Source organism: Ostrea edulis, chromosome 6 (genome assembly GCF_947568905.1).
Source record: "Ostrea edulis chromosome 6, xbOstEdul1.1, whole genome shotgun sequence".
In the NCBI taxonomy this organism is placed as follows: Eukaryota; Metazoa; Mollusca; class Bivalvia; order Ostreida; family Ostreidae; genus Ostrea; species Ostrea edulis.
Genome location: NC_079169.1, coordinates 29,097,741 through 29,117,351, shown reverse-complemented (window position 1 = coordinate 29,117,351; position 19,611 = coordinate 29,097,741). Strand labels below are relative to the sequence as shown.

The 19,611-nt window shown below is 37.7% G+C and overlaps 1 protein-coding gene across 3 annotated transcripts in view; it reads right to left on the bottom strand.

Annotated features, from left to right (window-relative positions):
* Window positions 1–19,611, bottom strand: part of LOC125647518 (flavin-containing monooxygenase 5-like) — a 29,642-nt gene that overhangs the window by 6,066 nt on the left and 3,965 nt on the right. For all 3 annotated transcript variants that reach the window (XM_056142333.1, XM_056142334.1, XM_056142335.1), the window contains exons 2-9: window positions 18,789–18,923; window positions 14,658–14,872; window positions 14,325–14,481; window positions 12,719–12,861; window positions 11,557–11,651; window positions 9,670–10,132; window positions 7,017–7,182; window positions 2,944–3,200 (exon numbers count right to left, since the gene is read on the bottom strand). In XM_056142333.1, coding sequence (XP_055998308.1) covers window positions 2,944–3,200; window positions 7,017–7,182; window positions 9,670–10,132; window positions 11,557–11,651; window positions 12,719–12,861; window positions 14,325–14,481; window positions 14,658–14,872; window positions 18,789–18,900 — 1,608 coding nt within the window. In that variant the 5' untranslated portion in view covers window positions 18,901–18,923. The remainder of the gene's footprint in view (window positions 1–2,943; window positions 3,201–7,016; window positions 7,183–9,669; window positions 10,133–11,556; window positions 11,652–12,718; window positions 12,862–14,324; window positions 14,482–14,657; window positions 14,873–18,788; window positions 18,924–19,611) is intronic.

The following is a 19,611-nucleotide window of genomic DNA, read 5'->3' as shown; positions in this document are numbered from 1 at the left end:
CTTCGCCAGGTAAATAACAATGACCATAGATGAGCTCGGCCCACATCCAGTGATCCGGGAAGAAACTGTACGTTGACCAAAAGGTAAATGTATTAAAAGTGTTAAATCTTATTGTCAACATTAGTCTTGTGCTAACATTCTATTGATTTTTACCTTTCGAAAAGTTCTTTTATTGACTTTTAAATAGTTTGGAAAAGTCTGATTGGGACTGATAGCGGGAGTCACTTCAGTCCAGCATAAAATGTCAATAGTTACTGCATGGGCAATCAAAGAGAAGCAAATATTAATGCTGCAACCTAGATTGACAAATGACAACACTGCTGCATACAAGATTTAATTTTTTTCGCAAGAAATAGATACTTTGTATTTAAACGAACAAGATGTGTTTGTGAAACACTGATGCCCCCGGTTTACGATAAAGTGGATCTGTAAGACTAATTTTATTGATTGATTGATTGTATCTTGTGTAACGTCTCCCTCGAGAATTTTTCACTCATATGGAGACGTCACCAAGATCGGTGAAGGGCTTCAAAGTTAGGCCTTTGCTGGGCGCTTACGGCCATTGAGCAGTGAGGGTTCTTTAGCGTGCCACACCTACTGTGACACAGGACATCCTTTTTTTAAGGTCATTTCCGAGGACCTGTGACGAGCGTTTGGCGATGGAACTGTCACTACCTGTTTTAACAACTTAGGGCTGGCGCGATCGAGATTCCAACCCCGGCCTTCCGTATGCGGGGCACACGCTCAAGACCACCGCGTTTATTGAAAATTTCCAAAACCTATGTCAGCGGTCAAGGTCACAAGGTCATCAAATCGTTGGAAGAGTTTTCATATATGTACAAAAAATGCATATGCTTAATATAAAAATAGTATCTCTTACGATTTGAAAGATAGGGCTTATATTCTAATTTTCTAACCTTAGGTCAAAGGTTAAGGTTCCAGTTCAAAGATTTTAGTGTCAATGTAAATGTCTTGCCACAAACAAATACATATACCCAATATGTAAAGTCTACCTCTTATTGTGTCGCCTGCGTTACACGCAGTGGCGACATATAGGGATCACTATCCGTCGTCCTGCGTCGTTGTCTGGCGTCGTCGTCGTCACAAAAAATTTCTGTCACAGTTTTCTCAAGAACCACATGGGGCAACTCCCTGATATTTGGCACAGAGCATCAGTGTGGCCAACTGTATTGTGTAAGACATTTTCGAATCTGTCGCTTATCAACTTCCTGTTTGCCGGGACTTAGAATTTTTTACAGCAAACAAATTTTTTGCTGAAGATTTTATTTTATGATTAACTGAAGGACAGTATTTTTATGTACAAAAGGACAGTATTTGTAATTCCCATACTGAAGGACAGTATATTGATTTCAGAACAGCACTAATTATGATTTTTCTTGAGAAACAGTAAATTGGATATATAAAAAGACAACAAGACTAAGCAGTAAACCCAACAGATAATTACCTATGGTTATTACCATTGTCTTGAAGAGCACAGTAACAGGTTGATACATATTTTCAAACATATGTTTTCATTCAGTCTACATTTAATAAATGTCTTAATTTCAAACAGATTCTCCCACAAATTCCATTGCATAATAATGTCTCATCTTTCAATTTCAATTAAGTTATCGTTAAAGAATGTTTAGTAATTCTCAAAACCTTTAAAAGAAGTATTAAACTGACAAAAACCATTTGAATAATTTACTTTTTCAACATTATACGTGATATATTACATATAGAATGAACTAGCAGGCGACACATGTCTTCCGGGGAAGACATAATACTGCGTGGTGAAAATATATGACCAAGGTTAAAGTTTTTTGCCACAGACAGACGGAAAGCCCTAAATTTATATGCTCCCTTAATCTTCGATTCGGGGTGCATAAAAATGACTCTATATGAATATTATTTAATCCTAGTTTCGCGAAACTCGCCAATACAAACGTTTTCTAGAATTCTTCACTTAGTATATCAATCATATACTTTGGTATCGACACTGAGTAATTACTTTTTATCAATAAAGATACATTTTATCTACAACTTTTACTTTCATAATACCTGCCAAGGTGTATTTGACTTGAGAAGTCGTCAACTAGGAACTGTTTCACAAATCCAAGATGTAGACCATTCAGTTCCCGTGGAGATCTGGGTTAAAATAGGTCCTCGGTACCCCTTGCTTGTCGTAAGAGGCGACTAACGTCCTTCGGATGAGACCGCAAAAACCGAGGTCCCGTGTCACAGCAGGTGTGGCACGATAAAGATCCCTCCCTACTGAAAGTCCATAAGCGCAGAGCATAGGCCTATATTTTGCAACCCTTTGCCGGCAATGGTGATGTCTCAAAATGAGTGAAATATTCTCTAGAGGGACGTTAATCAATATCTAATCAATCACCATCCAATTGAAGAAAAAGCATAGACTCTGCAAGATTAAGCATGTACGGTAATATACGAAAAGCTTCACTTTTATTGACACAAGTCGGGAAAAGGATGAGCACAAGAGACCTGGAGCAGAAGAAAAAAATAAGACAGGGATGAACAAGCACAAATAGGACAGGTGAGTACTTCATAATAACGTCATTAGTAACAGGTAAGTATATCACAATAACGTCATTAGTAACAGGTAAGACTTCACAATCACGTCATTAGTAACAGGTAAGTATTTCACAATAACGTCATTAGTGACAGGTGCGTACTTCACAATAACGTCATTAGTGACAAGTAAGCACTTCACAATCACGTCATTAGTAACAGGTAAGACTTCACAATAACGTCATTTGTAACAGGAAAGCACTTCACAATAACGTCATTAGTGACAGGTAAGTATTTCACAATAACGTCAATGTCTAAAATATGTTCTTAAAACGCGAAATTACAGTAAGCTTTATATCTTTTAATAAGTTCATTACAGCGTAACATCGGTTTGATATAGAAGACTTATACCCATAGATACTGAATAAGCAGGGTTATTATCAGAATGACAAAGCATATTGTCCAGAATGGCCTGTATTGGTCCGTAGCTTTTGTAGAAATTCCAAGTGGTCTGGTGGCAAGTGGGTAATCATTCCGCTCCCACTGCGTAAATATGGCTTTCCTGGCCCCGGACCATTTCCCAGGGCCCATAACTCGGTACTGGTAAGGAGTTACTGGGCCAAAGAAGACAGGTGAGGCAAGTTTCGGGTCAGTCAACATCAACTTGCCTGTAAATGAAGAGGAAACAATATTTCTATCTTTTATAACTATGATTGTCTTATTATCTTCAACAGTACAACATTTAAGTTAATATTTGGATTATTCTCAGGCGGTACAAAGATAGAACTTGCAGTATTTTGGTAATAATTTTGGAGGTATTCTGTTTGAAGTATCTTTAAACAAGGCATCCATCCGTTTCAATATTAGAAAATAAAAAGAATTTAGTCTTTATAAACTCTTGGAAAAGAGAACATCAACAATACCGTGCTCTTCAAATGTAAAATTCGTTGCCGATCATTTAGTCATTTTTCTGTTTTCGTTCACTTAGTCATTGTGATATGCAAAACATCTATAATTTACATATACATGTACTGCTACTATAAACAACATTGTATTCGCAACTACTTTTATTCAAGAAATATCTTGTGAGAAATGTGTTCACAAAGAGTAGAAACTGAGCGAAATGCTGACTTTAAACGAGACTGTTGAAAACCCTGCATCATCCACTTGTTTGTCAGTAGCCTGCCTCGATTTAAAAACTGATTATACGTGGAACAAGCTCTCTTGCGTATCGAATCAGTTGAGAGTTAAAAGCACCTCATTCAGGCGATATGGAATATTTTTACATAAATATGGGAAGTTGACGATGGAGAAGCTGAAATCATCCCGTTTGTCATAAACTTGAGTTGTTATTTTGACGTTGATAACTATTTTCAATAAAATATCCAAGTATGAACCAGAAGTGGACGACTTTGTGGTGTCTTATTTCGAGTTCATAGGGATACCGGTACATCGAATAGACATATAGATGAAAAGTATTATTAATAGATAAAACGTCCGCGATATACATGTATCTAAATGTCGTATTGACGGCGACAGTAAGAGATTTTTTCTTCTAACGTAGAAGTGTTTGAATAAATTCTGCTTCATATGAATATAAAAACAGGTCCGCTAACAAAGGATCACAATTCGCGCCCATGGGAATTCCAACAGACTGTTGAAAGACAGTCTGTTGGGAGACCTGATCACCGAGGACTACGAAGACATTGTCAATGAGGAACTCCAGCATATTTTAATTTCAACCTCAATTTGTACGTAGAATCCGAGTGGTGTTAAGAAATTGTCTGGATGACTTGATCACTAGATAGGAATATTTTGCTTTTTTTTATGTTGATTTGAGAAAAGTTTTGCGATTTCAAGTTTACTAATAGTTTTTTGAAATTTTCTAGAATCCACATTTGATTTACAGCACTTCTGGCATATGTAGTCGCACAGTAAGTTTGCAGTTTCTCCTTCACAGCTGTAAATATTTTCATGAGGAGCAAAGATGGGGGCTTGGCAGAACATTTACTAGATCAAACTTCAACTTCCCATATTTATGTACCATATTCCATTATCACCTGCATATGGTGCTTATATCTTTCAACTAATTCGATACGCAAGAGCTTCTATTTCTTATGGCCAGTTTTTAAATTGATACAGGCTACTGACAAACAAGTTGATGGTGCAGGGGATCCAACAGTCTCGTTTAAAGTCAGCATTTCGCAAATTCTATGGTCGTTGTAAGGATCGCATTTGCCAATACAACCTATCATTGAGTCAAATGTTGTCTGACGTGTTGTTATTTTTTTTAGAAATAGTGGGGAAATTATGGAAACTGAGAAATGGTTGTATAATAACCAATGTCTTGAAGTTGTGAATACATTAAAGTATTTAGGAATGTTGTTTAATTACAATGGCAAATTTTTCCAAACACCAAAACATGTTGCCAAACAAGGACGTAAAGCACTTTTTGCAATATCTAATACTTTGAGAAATCATTATTTTAATGTTGAAACTCAGTGTTCAATTTTTGATACTTATGTACACAGTATTCTTTCTTATGCATGTGAAATTTGGGGTTTTCATAAAGCACCAGACATTGAAAAGGTGCATCTTTCTTTTTGTGAAAAAAAACATGCTGGTAGTAAACAAAAGAACCAACAATAGTATGGTATATTGTGAACTTGGTAGATTTCCACTTTACTTTAGAAGAAAATTGAGAATTTTTAAATTCTGGTTAAAAATTAAAACAATAAATAACTGTATTTTGAAAGATTGTTATGAAAATATGATTGCAAACAATGACAGCTGGATTGTTAATGTGAAACATGATCTGTCAAGCATTGGTTTAGAAAACTGTATTTGTTTGAAAAGCCGTGTGTTTATCAGCTTAAGGATTATAAAATAATAGAATTCAGAATATTGGATATTTACAAACAAAACCTACTGTCGTCTCTTTCAAGTTCTACAAAAAGTGTTCTTTATCAACATTAATAGATAACTTTTGTTTACAATCATATCTTAAAAGATCAATCAACTTAAAAGGGGAAAAAATATCATTAAATTCAGAACGTCTTCATTCTTTGAATATTGAAAAAGGCAGACATAACAATGTTTTAAGAACTGCGAGGCTTAGACAATTATGTGATTATAATGATATAGAAGATGAGTTTCATTTTATCCTGAAATGTCCATTTTACAACGAATTGAGAAAGAAATATATTAAGTACAAGGTGTGAAAATACGAAGTTAAGCATTGCAAGTCAATAATGTAATTATAGCATTTTTCTAATAACATGTGCATCTCATAATAATGTGATTACATGTATATTATCTTATATTTGTAATTTCTTCTCCTCCTATCTTCTCCTGTCCACTCGCCTGTTGTTTATCTTATACACTTAGATATATTGTGTGTATATCTGTATATGCACTAGATTTATTTCGATGAGTTGTATAACTCAAGGACAATAAAGAATTGAAATTGAAAGTTAGGCCGTTCTTGGCACGGCCGTTCTTGGCACACTGACTTTGACTACGGATAACACCGTTTACCTGTTCAAGATATATAACTGTAGGGCTCACGGCGGGTGTGAAAGGTTGACAGGGGATGCTCACTCCCCCTAGGCACCTGATCCCACCTCTGGTATATCCACAGGTCCTTGTTTGCCCAACTCTATTTTGTATTGCTTATAGGAGTTATGAGATTGAGCACAGTTCGTTATCTTCACCTTTCATCCATCGACAGGGGATGCTTGCTCATTCTAGGCACCTGATCCCACTTCTGGTGTATCCAGGGGTCCGTGTTTGCCCAACTATCTATTTTGTATTGCTTGTAGGAGTTATGAGATCGATCACTGTTCGTTATCTTCACATTTCATACAGCAGCATAACTTTGTAAGGTTTTTTAAATGACGTTTAGGAATCAAGTAAAAGTAGGGTAGCTATGGCGGGAAAATAATTTGCGATGCTGACTTCTACTGTCGAACTCTTGATGAAGTAACTGTCGATATATTAATTAATTATAGTCTAATTAGTTTTAAAATATTATATATATATAATTATTTTTATGACTCTGGTCTGTCATCGAACTTTGGCCTTCCGCATACAAAGCAAGCCCTCTACTGAATACGTTAATATGTAGATAATATTGATTGATGTTTTCCACCACACTCAACAATTTTTCAGTTATCTGGTGGCGCCCAGTTTTTATTGGTGGAAGAGAGAACCCAGATACAATCTACCTGGGAAGAGACCACCGACCTTCCGAAAGTAAACTGGGAAACTTTCTCACTTACAGGCGCGAGCGGGATTCAAACTCGCGCCAACAGAGGTGAAAGGCCGTGTGATTTGAGTGCGATGCTCTAACCACTCGGCCATGCAGGCCCCCTGTCCATCTTATCACATTCAATAATCATATAAAGAGGCAAGACTTTTATAAATGTTATCAATCAAATCAGCTATCCGATATCTTGGTTTTTTCACTCTTTTTTGAAATATACCTAAATAAGGATAATTTCCATTCAATATTGACAATTCGTCCATGTGTTTTACGTAATCCACCTGAATTGTGTGTCTTGGACTCGCCACAAACTGTTTTCGCATGGCGTCCAGTTTTGTCCGAACATCTTTCCACATCTCATCTCTGCTAGGAAGAGTGACATCTCCCTACAAAATAAATGTTAATGACTTTATAAAGAGAGTAAGGTTTGTCAAATAACGAAAAGCAGAGGAAACTTATTTTACTCTATGATTGTTTGTGTGCGTGGTCCTAGAGAATTGCACCAGTGTTAGCCTTTGAAGTTTCTACATCGTCGTGGCGGAGTAATGAGGATTGCTACGACGGTTTTCTTCGACCAGAGGGTTGACAGTTGTTTAAATTGAGGTAGGAAAATTAAGTACAGTCATCTTTTCTATGCTACTAATTATGGCAAAACAAAAACCCATTAGTAGGGAATTCCGTATCACCTACAACATAAAGTATATCCGAGAACAGTTTCCGCATCCTAATTAGTATGTAAAGGGTGAAGACAACGAACAGCGACCAATTCCACAGCTCCCATAGGCAATACAAAATAGTCAGCTGGGCAAACACGGACCCCTGGACCATCGAAGGTGGGACCAGGCACCCAGGAGGAGCAAGCATCCCCTGTCGACCGGTCACACCCGCTGCAAGCCCCACATTCCGATCAGGCAAACGGAGCCATCTGCAGCCATAACAAGTGCGCAAACAGCCGACACGAAACACGCCAGACAACACTTGACCCAATGATAGGTTGCATTGACGAATTAGATCGTTACAACGACCATAGAATTTACGTAATGCTTACTTCAGTCGAGACCGTAAACCCCTGCACCACCCTGTCCGTCAGTAGCCCGCCTCGATTTAAAAACTGACCACACTCAGAACAAGCTCCCGCGCACCGAACCAACTGAGAGATATAAATACCACATGCAGGTGATAATGGAACACCGGTACACAAACATGAGAAGTTGATGAAGAAGCTGAAATCATCCCGTTTGCCACACAGCCGAGCCGTCAGCCTGCCGTTAATGTCTACCTTGAATGAAATATCTAAGTATAACGTTATAACGATCTAGTTCGTCAATACATGTACAACCTATCATTGGGTCAAATGTTGTCTGACGTGTTTCATACCGATTGTAAGGCTGTTCTTAGCACAATGATTTTGACTACGGATAACTCCGTTTACCTGATCAGGATATGGGGCTCACGGCGGCTGTGACCAGTCGACAGGGGATACTTACTCCTCCTAGCTATAGGCACCTGATCCCACGTCCGGTGTGTCCAGGGGTCCGTGTTTGCCCAACTATCTATTTTGTATTGCTTATAGGAGTTATGAAATTGATCACTGTTCGTTATCTTCACCTTTCATGAAGTAGAAGTGGACGAGTCCACTTTAATGTTTAATTTACTCATATATAGTAATCGAACTGTCAACTGCCGCGCAATTTCCAAATTCCAGTTATCACAGCAATTCAACCTGTAACTGACGGTATTTTTCAACTACCCAGGTGTGCACCAATTAACACCTATCGGTATAACTAACATAATCCAAATATCTTATGAAAAGTTCAGCAAAAAACCCCAGAAACATTGCTTGTGAGCTACTACTGTGAGCGTTTTGTATAAACCGCCATAGCTGCAGACGCAATCGCCGTATACTCGTGATCCGGGTTAGGATACGTCCTCAGTACTCCATCCCCGGGGATCCGGGATAGAATAAGTCCTCAGTACCCAACCCCCGGCGATCCGGGTTAGAATAGGTCCTCAGTACCCCACCCCCGGAGATCCGGGTTAGAATAGGTCCTCAGTACTCCCTTGCTTGTCGAAGAGGTGACTAAATGGTGCGGTCCTTCGGATGAGACAACAAAAACTGAGGTCCCGTATCACAACAGGTGTGACATAATAAAGACCACTATTTCTGTGCTTTATATGAAATATTTCACATGCAATGTGTATCATGTATGATCCTCTTAATGAACGTTAAATAACTGTATCCCATTTCCATTCGCAATGACCGTGTAGCGTGTGACAGCATGGCGAGAATTCCATCGTCATAGAAAGCAAGTTTTATGACTTGCCTAGATGGTCGAGCGGTCTAGCGCTGGTTACATGCTGCGAGGAGATTTGGTTCCGCAAGTCGTGAGTTGAACCCCGGGTTGGGGCGGAAGTGGGTATCCAAATAAAGTGAAATTCTCGGTGTTTTATTTTACATATTTCTTCACTTAAGGCAGTTATGTTCATTTAAGAGTTCAATGCTATTTCTGTTCTTATATATATATATATATATTCATGGCATTCTATCTTTTAGAACGGTGTTTGCGAACGTAAATAATTTTTGACATGTTTATTTGTAGAATAGAAATCTCTAGAAATGTGCCATAGTATAAATCGACTGTAAATTCTGTGAATGTGTTTCTGGTCACCCATCAATCCTAGTACTTTATACTTCAAATCCGGAATGCGAGCCATAATTGGTAATACATGTGTATATAGTCATTTAAAAAAATATATATTGTCTGACAGTATCTGAGACGTTGAACATTTCTTACTATCGACGAACGCGGACGGACAAAATTAGACCGCAATAGATAACCTGGGTGATTCTGGTTATTCAAAAACATTCTTACCTTGACAACTCTAGTAAAAAGCCTACTCTGCTGTTCAGAAATTGGCATTATTGCACCAAGCGGCTGAATGAATCCAATACACGCCAGTGTGTTCTTTTCCAGGGCAGGAGGAAACATATTCTTGTACAACTCAACTTTGTTGTTTTCAACTTCTATAACAGATTTATCCAGGAACGGGAAACCGAATTTGTAACCCGTGGCTAAAAATACCACATCGATGTCATCTTCGAAAGTCCCGTCTTCGAATTCAACGCCAGTTTTGGTGAATTTCTTGACATTGGGTTTGACTTTCACAGATCCACTGATGATTCTGTTGGGGAGGTCATCATTCACAGTTGGATGCTGTGCCAAAGGAGAGTGATTTGGTTGCAATGAATATTTGGCGTGGTCGAACCTTTCATTTAATTTCTTGGCTACAGCCTTACTCTGGTTTATAAAGATGCTCATCACAGCCATTAGAGCTCTAAATGCAAAATTAATACCCAATCACATGCCAGTGTTTTGTTATCCCTTGAAATTGTATAATTCATGTTCACGGTATAAAATACGACACCAAATACATAACATTCTGGAAAATATCACAAACACATCGGTTATATCACAATCAGATACCCAAACAATATCACAAACACATCGGTTATATCACAATCAGATACCCAAACAATATCACAAACACATCGGTTATATCACAATCAGATACCCAAACAATATAAAGCCAACGTTAAATATCACAAACACATCGGTTATATCACAATCAGATACCCAAACAATATAAAGCCAACGTTAAATATCACTAACACATCGGTTATATCACAATCAGATACCCAAACAATATAAAGCCAACGTTAAAGACTATTTATATAAGTTTTACATTATGATCCCTGGGTCGAGGATGTGCATGTGGACTGTTAGTCCCGGGGGGGGGGGGGGGGGGGTGTCTCTACAGCTCGGTAGCTAAGTACTCCGTTACTAGCTTGAAAATACGGATGTATATTTAATTGCTGTGATAAAATTTAGAAATTCGTTTCAAAATTAAGGATTATTTCCCTCATCCATAGCTCTTATCCTTAGACGAATTTGACTCCACTTTTTGGCACTCTGTTTTCCCCTAAAATAGCTCTTACAAGTTTATTGTTATTTCGGATTTCAAACATTTCGGTTGAGCATCACTGAAGAGACATTATTTGTCGAAATTCGCATCCGGTGCATCAAAATTAGAACTGTTATAAGATTTACATGATATGAACATCTAGAGAATGAATAAATCAAACTTATTGTCTATTTTATGCTAGTATGCATGTTTTCAATTGCAGAAAATTTCAAATTGAAGGAACTTGATATGAAAGTGTGTCTTAAAACCCTGTCATGTTTCATCTAATCTTTTACAGATTTTCAAGGGTCATTGTAGTTTGTTTTAATACATGTACCTTGTGTTCATTCAATTGATACTATAACTTTAGAAAACCTCTCCCTCTTTATTTTGCATGTTATTTTGTAAAGATAGCTATAATAGTAGCGAAGATATGTACAAATACAGTTACATTATGTATTTGTTGTGCAAATTCATAAAATGATTGGGTTTTTGTTCCTCTTTCAGACATGAATTATGAAGGACTGCACTGAGATTCGGTGAAGGCGTCAGTCCAAATATTTAGCCAAGCCGAATCTCAGCTGAGATTAGGGGTACTGATGACCTCTTCTAGCCCAGACTCCATCGGAAAGAAAGTGGGAAATATTTCTTGTATGCGTCCTTGATGTTGATACGGACAGTGACGAAGTAAAATTGTCTTTCATGAAAGTTACGAACACTAATAATAACACAGTTTGGGCATGTGACTGTGATAATGTATCATTCACTAGATAAGACAATACTGTAGCCATATTTACCTCACAAATCTTCTCGATATTTGCATGTCAATTGGGCAGCCATAGTCTCCCACTCGATTAAACACCCACGCCCCTCTTCGTGTGCTCAAAAATACCTAGGGACAAATGTTACCCATGATCTAACAATCATTCTCAGCACCTTTATGAAGTAGTGTCAAGAAATAACAATACGTGTAAATGTATATGCTTTTAATAAATCGTGTAAAATCATTCATATTTTTGTGGGTTTTTCGTTTAATTCCAAGCCCATTTTGACTGAGTTAAAACCAAGCTGCAAATTTCATCTTAATCTGACTTCACTCCGGCCAATCTGTTTATACAAGGTTAGAAATGAAGCATTTTAAACGAGATACTTTCTACAATGCAGTAACGTATCATCTACTTATACATTGTACAGTGTAGTAATAATAAAGATTTTGTTCATTAAGCCACTAGACAGAAAACAAAATATCAGAATTTGCAAATTTGGTGAAAATGAGCACATATCCGACATTTTCTTATGATCATCATTCTGTACGATCTGCATTAATTTGATTATCATGTTCTCAAAATCGAAAGTCATTTTAGCGGGCCAGGTTAGGGTTTATATGTACCATTAAACACGTATAATGCTATCAGAATATATCTGTGGTGGTCCAAGATATATTTCGTTTGTATATAAATCATGAAGATTTGTAATTTTGTTTTTAGCGTGACTAATTTCTATTTTGTATGCACAGAGATGTATGTTTCGTTTTTTCATCGATAATAACTAGTTCACATTTCCTTAATGCATGTAATGTTTGGTGACGCAGTTGGATCAATATTTGGACACGTTAACATCAAACAGGTTATATTGATAAACAAGCTAAGGGTCATTACTTCAAGGAGGCCATCGCACTTCCATGCTTGAATAACTTCCGTTACTGAATTTTAAATTCTAACGATATAATTGCATGTTGTTTAACGTCCCGCTCGAAATTTTTTTACTTGTATGGAGATGTCATCATTACCGATGAAGGGCTGCAACATTTAGGAGTATGCTTGGCGCATAAGGCCTTTTTAGCTGCAATAATGTAGCCCTCTCCGACGTCGGGGTGGGGGGGGGTGGGGGTGTTACAACTTCTTCGGATCTCCGTAATGGTGCAGATGCAGGAGTGATTCAGATTAATTAATAAGTTACCTGACTTGCAACACGACTCAATTCCACGGAGGCGTCACTGCCCGAGTTTCCTATACCGATGACTACAATTCGTTTGTCCTCGTACCCCTGGGGTCGTTTGTAATCATGGCTGTGTATCACTTTCCCCTGGAAGTACTTTAAACCTGTCAAAGATGGTCTTCGATAGAGAAAATTGTAAACTTCATTTATCATTGTTTTATGTTTGGTGCAAAATGCTAAGGTATCCAACAGATACACCCGCCGTGAACCCTATATCTTGATAAAGTAAACGGAGTAATCCGTAGTCAAAATCAGTGTGTAAAGAACGGGTAACAATTGGTATGAAACACGTCACACAGCATTTGACCCAATGAAAGATTATATCGGCAAACTAGATCATTATAACGATCATAGGAATTTGCGAAATGCTTACTTTATACGAGACTGTTGAAACCCCTGTAACATTAACTTGATTGTCAGTAGTTTCCCTCGATTTAAGAACTGATCATACGCAGAACAAGCTATGTATATCGAATAAGTTGAGAGACATAAATACCATATACAGGTGGTTGTGGAATATTGCTACGCAAATGTGGGAAGTTGACGAAGGAGAAGCTGAAATCATTCCGTTTGTCATAAAGTTGAGTTGTTAGTTTGCCGTTACATCTATGTTCAACAAAATATCTAAGTACGATTGCTTGTGTTTTATTTGTTGTACGTCCCATCAAGAAGTTCTCACCCATATTGTGACGTCACCAGTGTGTAGGTTAAGTACCACGAATCTCAATCTAATTAAAATTAGATCCTATGATTCACTCAGGTAGCAGGTCATAGGATCTAATTTTAATTAGATTGCACAAAATTAGACCTATATTTAGCGCTTACGATAGTATACCTGGTATGTAGCGGTGAGGGTTCTTTAACGTGCCAACACGTGCCGCGACACGGGGCCTCCGATTTTAAGGTCATATCCGAAAGACCCGTGATTCTCACTTCTAAATGCCGAGCGTCTGGCGAAGGAGCAATCACTACCTATGTTAACGTCTTAGATTTGACGCGGCCATGGCACAAGCAGTGCTCGAACTCACGACCTTCCGGTTACGAAGCGAACGCTCTTTTTTTTTTTTTCTTTACCACTGAGCTACCGCGACCGGTACTATTCTATTTCAGTGGGAAATTTTATTTTCATTCTCAGTATAATTTCATTGTTTTTTTACACTGTTTATTCCGACACGCTGTATATTCTGACAAATAATATTACTTCCCAGTGCATGTTGCTTTAGACAGGTTTCACTGCATATCATTTCATAACCACGTTAGAATTGAAAACTGACAACTCCAAGAAACTTCGTCTGCCTACTCTGTCACTTAAAATCCACCTATGACGTAATTCTTTTGTTCGAACACTCCATTATTTTTCAGAAATGGGGTGTTCGGAAAGTAGATCAACCTTTATACAGGTAGGTATAAATACATGCAACAAAAGAATGAAAAACGTAAGACATGATTAAAATGCACAAAGTTTAGTAGCAAGGGGCCCAGCAAAGGTGGATTTTAAGTGGGTCAATGTACTCGTACATTAACCCTTACATACAAAACGCATTCATATAACTAAAACAGAAATTACCAGGAAAATCCGGGGTATTTTTATCAGCATGATGTCCCGTGCACAACATGACGGCGTCAAACACGTGGTCCTGTGTCTTTCCTGTTGTTAAATCCTTTACTGTGATGTTCCACTGCCCCGATGTTTTGAAATCGGGACACATTTTTACTGATTCCACCTATTTATGGATAAATAGAAATGTATATGTGTATAGAGCTTTCACATCGAAAATATCAATATATAGGGTTTTTGACTCAATTATTATTGTATCAACTAATTGATAAAATTCAGCTAATTTCAACATTTTGTAAGGAAAAGGTTGTACCATCAAATCACCAATTTGGCAAAAGATACCTGTGTTTTGAAGTTAATGTACTTCCTAACGTTGAATTTGTCCGCATACAGGTTAAAGTACTTGAGAACGTATTTATTATGCATGTAGATTGGGAATTCCTTGGGTATTGGGTAGTCGCTGTAACACATCATTTCCTTACTGGTGTTGATGATTGTTGATTTCATTACGCATGCCTGTCCGTCGGTAGAGTCCTCCGTGTAATACCACAGTCCGCCTAACATGTATCAAATACGTAGTGTGTTGTAAGTTGGGACTTCAAACAAATCCATTAACAGTAAGTATATAATACACTGTCGGACCCTCGGGTTTTCTCTCCGTTCAACTGCATTCAACGTTGAATGTAGTTTAACGGAGAGAAGACCCGTGGGTTCCGATGATGGTAAATAATAGTATTACAATTTTCCTAGAACTAAATCATAAAAATATTTTTGTCTTCCTGAAGTAATGTCCCGGGTTAAATCTTCCAAAAGGATTCCCGTGCATTAGTCAGTGTGGATCTCAAATTCATTTATGGGCGGGTTCGAATCCCGCTCGCGGCGGTAAGTGAGAAAGTTTCCCAGATTACTTTCGGATGTTCGGTGGTCTCTTCCCAGGTACATTACATCTGGGTTCTCTCTTCCACCAATAAAAACTGGGCGCCACCAGATAACTGGAAAATTGTTGAGTGTGGCGGAAAACAGCTTAAGATCAATCAATCATTTCTGCTCGATTACGTGATCAAAATGCAGCTATTCTACAACAGCAATCAACTGTGCCGTTGTCAGTCACAAGCGTAGGGTAACACTTCACTCTTTCAACTCTGAAAAATGCCAGACCTGCCCCCTTGCTCGTTGTAGGAGGCGACTAAATGGGGCGGTCCTTCGGATGAGACCGCAAAAACCGAGGTCCCGTGTCACAGCAGGTGTGGCACAATAAAGATCCCTCCCTGCTTCATGGCCATAAGCGCCGAGCATAGGCATAAATTTTGCAACTCTTCATCGGCCATGGTGACGTCTCCGTATGAGTGAAATATTCCCGAGAGGGACGTTAAACAATATTCAATCAATCAGGCTATATCAGAGCCATGGGACCATTAACACAATCTAAACCTATTGATCTTATTTCAGCACACGCGTGCAGTTCCACTTATATTAATATTCACTGCGCTAAAATGCAACAATACATGATATAAATTCTCCATAACGGACCAATGGGTTTTTAACTTTTAAACTGCGCTGATTGATTGATTAAATATTGTTTAACGTCCCTCTCAAGAATCTTTCACTCATATGGAGACGTCACCAATGCCGGTGAATACAAAAGGTTCTAGGGTTCTAGTTTTTGTTTTCTTATATATATATTGATTGTGGTTGAATACCACACTTCAAGTTTACATTTACTTTTACATATGTTAAAGATTTAGGACCCTTATGAACATATCCTTTATTTCCATTTGGCCAAATAACAAAACTACTTCATAGCATTCAAAATGTAGATATACAAATACAGTGTAATGAGTTCTGTAAATATTTTACAATCGCTAGCTTCATTACTTGAATCTGTTTCTTCAGAATACAGCACTTTTGTTCAAAATCTGTATGCAAGCAGACCAAGAAACTATAAAATTGAATTTCATACAGAGTTGACGTGTAAAGATAATCAAAATTGTTTACCCAATAAATTACATTCTATAACATAGTTATTTAATATCTTGGAGCAAGAACACCAAACTGTTACATTTTCCAGTCGTGTTATATTACGCGATCAAACCTTTCGAGATTCATTCTAGGGACTATTCAAGAGTTCAAAAAGTAACTCATTTACTATTAAGTATTAAAACAAATGTGCTGCAAAATGGATATATGTTCAGTTTCATTGAGAGCATATGTCAGAAAAACGTCCTTTGCTTTTTTAATCTCTTTAAGTGATTTATCTGAAGTTCAACCAATTATTAATTGTATATAAAACTCCAAATGAAATGCTTCTAGTACATGAATGTTATTGAATTGAACAACAACTTGGTATGTGAGTAAATGTAGCATTTGCAACTGTAAGATCTGAATTGATTTGTGATCTCCAAATTTTGTAGAAACCACAGGCACCTGAAGCGTGGATAGCGTGTAAATAAAGATCTTATGTACATATCCCTAATGAAAAAATAAATTTAAAACTAATGTAATTTATCCAACTAAATGACGACTTTAAAGGAGCGAAATTAAAAGTTCAATGTCTGACAAAAAACAAATTCAGTTTTCACCAAACCCAACCCCCCTCCCCCTTAAATTTAAATAAATATATGATGAATGTTGAAACTATTGATTGACTGATTGTATCTTGTTTAACGTCCCTCTCTGTGTACCTTGTTCACGAATAAAAGTGTACATTAAAACTATTAAATGTTCATTTAGCTAAGTACTTCGTTACTAGCTTGAAAATACGGATGTATATTTAATTGCTATTATAAAATTTTGAAATTCATTTCAAAATTAAGGATTATCTCCCTCATGCATAGCTCTTATCCTTAGACGAATTTGACTCCACTTTTTTTTTTGCCACGCTGTTTTTGGCTATAATAGCTCTAAAACTTCATTGTTATTTCGGATTTCAAACATTTCGGTTGAGCATCACTGAAGAGACATTATTTGTCGAAATGCGCATCTGGTGTATCAAAATTGGTACCGTTTAAGTTTTACATTATATAAGGTGGGGAAAATGTGTATTGTTTATTATAAAACACTGTCCAATTTATCATTAATCTATTCATTCTGAATTTTTCACTTAACATGCATTCAGGTTGTATGATTCAATTTATTTAAGGAATGAAGATAATTTTGACCTACTATTTGCGATATAACCTAACTTTTAAAATCCGAGGCCGCGAATATTCAATGGCGAACCTAGAGGGAGGGTTCCGGGGGTCGAAACCCACCCCACCCCCCACTTTATCAGAAAATTTTGCTTTAAAAGGGGTATAAATAACGCATTTCGAGGGTAGGCCCCCATTCACCCCCTTGAACTCCAAAATCAATGGTACCCCCCCCCCCCCTCTAAAAAAAAATTGCTGGATCCGCCTGTGATATTCTGCATCAATTATTAATATTGCTTAACGTTTATTAACTTCGTTCGTTGAAAGCAAAATGATAAAACTACACTGTACAAACTTTTAATTCATAAAAAGGTAAACAAGTACCGATAAATAAAAAAAGCTTGCGCCGCGCAGACTCACTTCGCAACATTCCAACGAAGCGAAGACCGCCATCTTAGTTCTTCGCATAATCGGAGTTTGTACTTTATCAAATTTAAAATCGCAAGATGGATTATGCAACAAATCTTGATACTAGGTGTTCAGAAGACATGAGTAGGCTAAATATATGGGGTAAACTGCAGTTGTCTTTACATATGTTTTGTAGGCCTATTGTTTACTTTGCAGCGCAAGATCCGACATTGGAGTCGCTCAGACAGACATCACACAAAATACGCCATGTAACAGAAAATGCAGAATAATTTGCGGCTTTTTATTTCATTAGAGTTTTATCAAACTACGTTATAACTTACCAGAACACGAGCATTATGTCACCAATTCAATCCGACACAGTAAAATACAAATGCAATTCACAAAGACAATCGATGCGACGTAACGTTATTTAGCAGGACATGACGAATTTTATGTTTTGATAGGCGGATCAAGAAATTTAACCTGTATTGTTTGCCAGAAAATTGCCGCAACTGTTTGCCACTAGTGGTAAATCTTTCTAAAAGTCCCAAATGTTTATCAGAACTTTGCTACAACTGTTTGCCACTACTGGCAAACTTTTGCAATGTTTTGGTGAATAGTTATGGCAAACAAATCTATTTGCCGCAAATTTGCGGCAAACATTTAGTTTTGGTAAGGGTGGAGACGTCACCATTGACGGTGAAGGGCTGCAAAATTTAGGCCTATGCTCAGCGCTACACTTTTATCGTGCTACACCTGCTGTGACACAGGTTTTCTTTGCGGTCTCATTCGAAGGATCGCCCCTTGCGACAAAAAAGGGGTACTGAGGACCTATTCTAGCCCGGATCCCCACGGATTTGACTGCAAAGAGCATGCTTTATCATTATGGTGCAATATCACCAGACTGTACCGTAGTTTAATTAATATACTTTCTCACCTATGTGGTCTGTTCTCTCGAAACACACGGGCTGTAAACCCTCGTCCACGCAGCATTTGATGGCTGTCAGTCCGCTTGCACCAGCTCCGATAACTGCTACCTTTTGGGGCATTCTGTTGTAGATTAATCTTTTACCTGAAATGTAGTAACGCCATGAGTCTTAAATCTTGATCAGGTAAACGGAGTTATTCCTAGTCAAAATCAGTGTGCCAAGAACGGCCTAACAATCGGTATGAAACAAGTCAGTATGTCTCAAATTAAAATTTCCTTTTTCTACATAGAACCTCAACACCATACTTATTCAATATTATAGTTTATCAAACAGGTACTATCAGTATCATACTTCTTCCCGTGGGGTTTGTTGCATATTTTTAATGTCCCACCCGAGAATTATTCACTCATATGTAGACGTCATCATTGCCGGTGAAGGGCTGCAATATTTAGGCCTATGCTCAGCCCTTACAGTCTTTGAGCAGGAAGGGATTTTTATCGTGCCACACCTGCTGTTACACGGGGTCTCGGTTTTTGCGGTCTCATCCGAAGGACCGCCCCATTTAGTCGCCTCTTACGACAAGCAAGGGGTACACTGAGGACTTCTAACACGGATCTTCATGCGACTATTTAGGACATTAGAATTAGTAGTTATCATAAAATTTTGTTAGCTAAGTGAAGCAGGTACATGTACTTATTTTCATATTTTGTATTATATGAGTTATTTCCCTTTTTAGGTCACCTGAATAATTCAGGTGACCTATTGCTATCTGTTTTTGTCCGTCGTCGTTCGTCGTGCGTTAACATTTGAACATCTTCAGCTTCTTCTCTG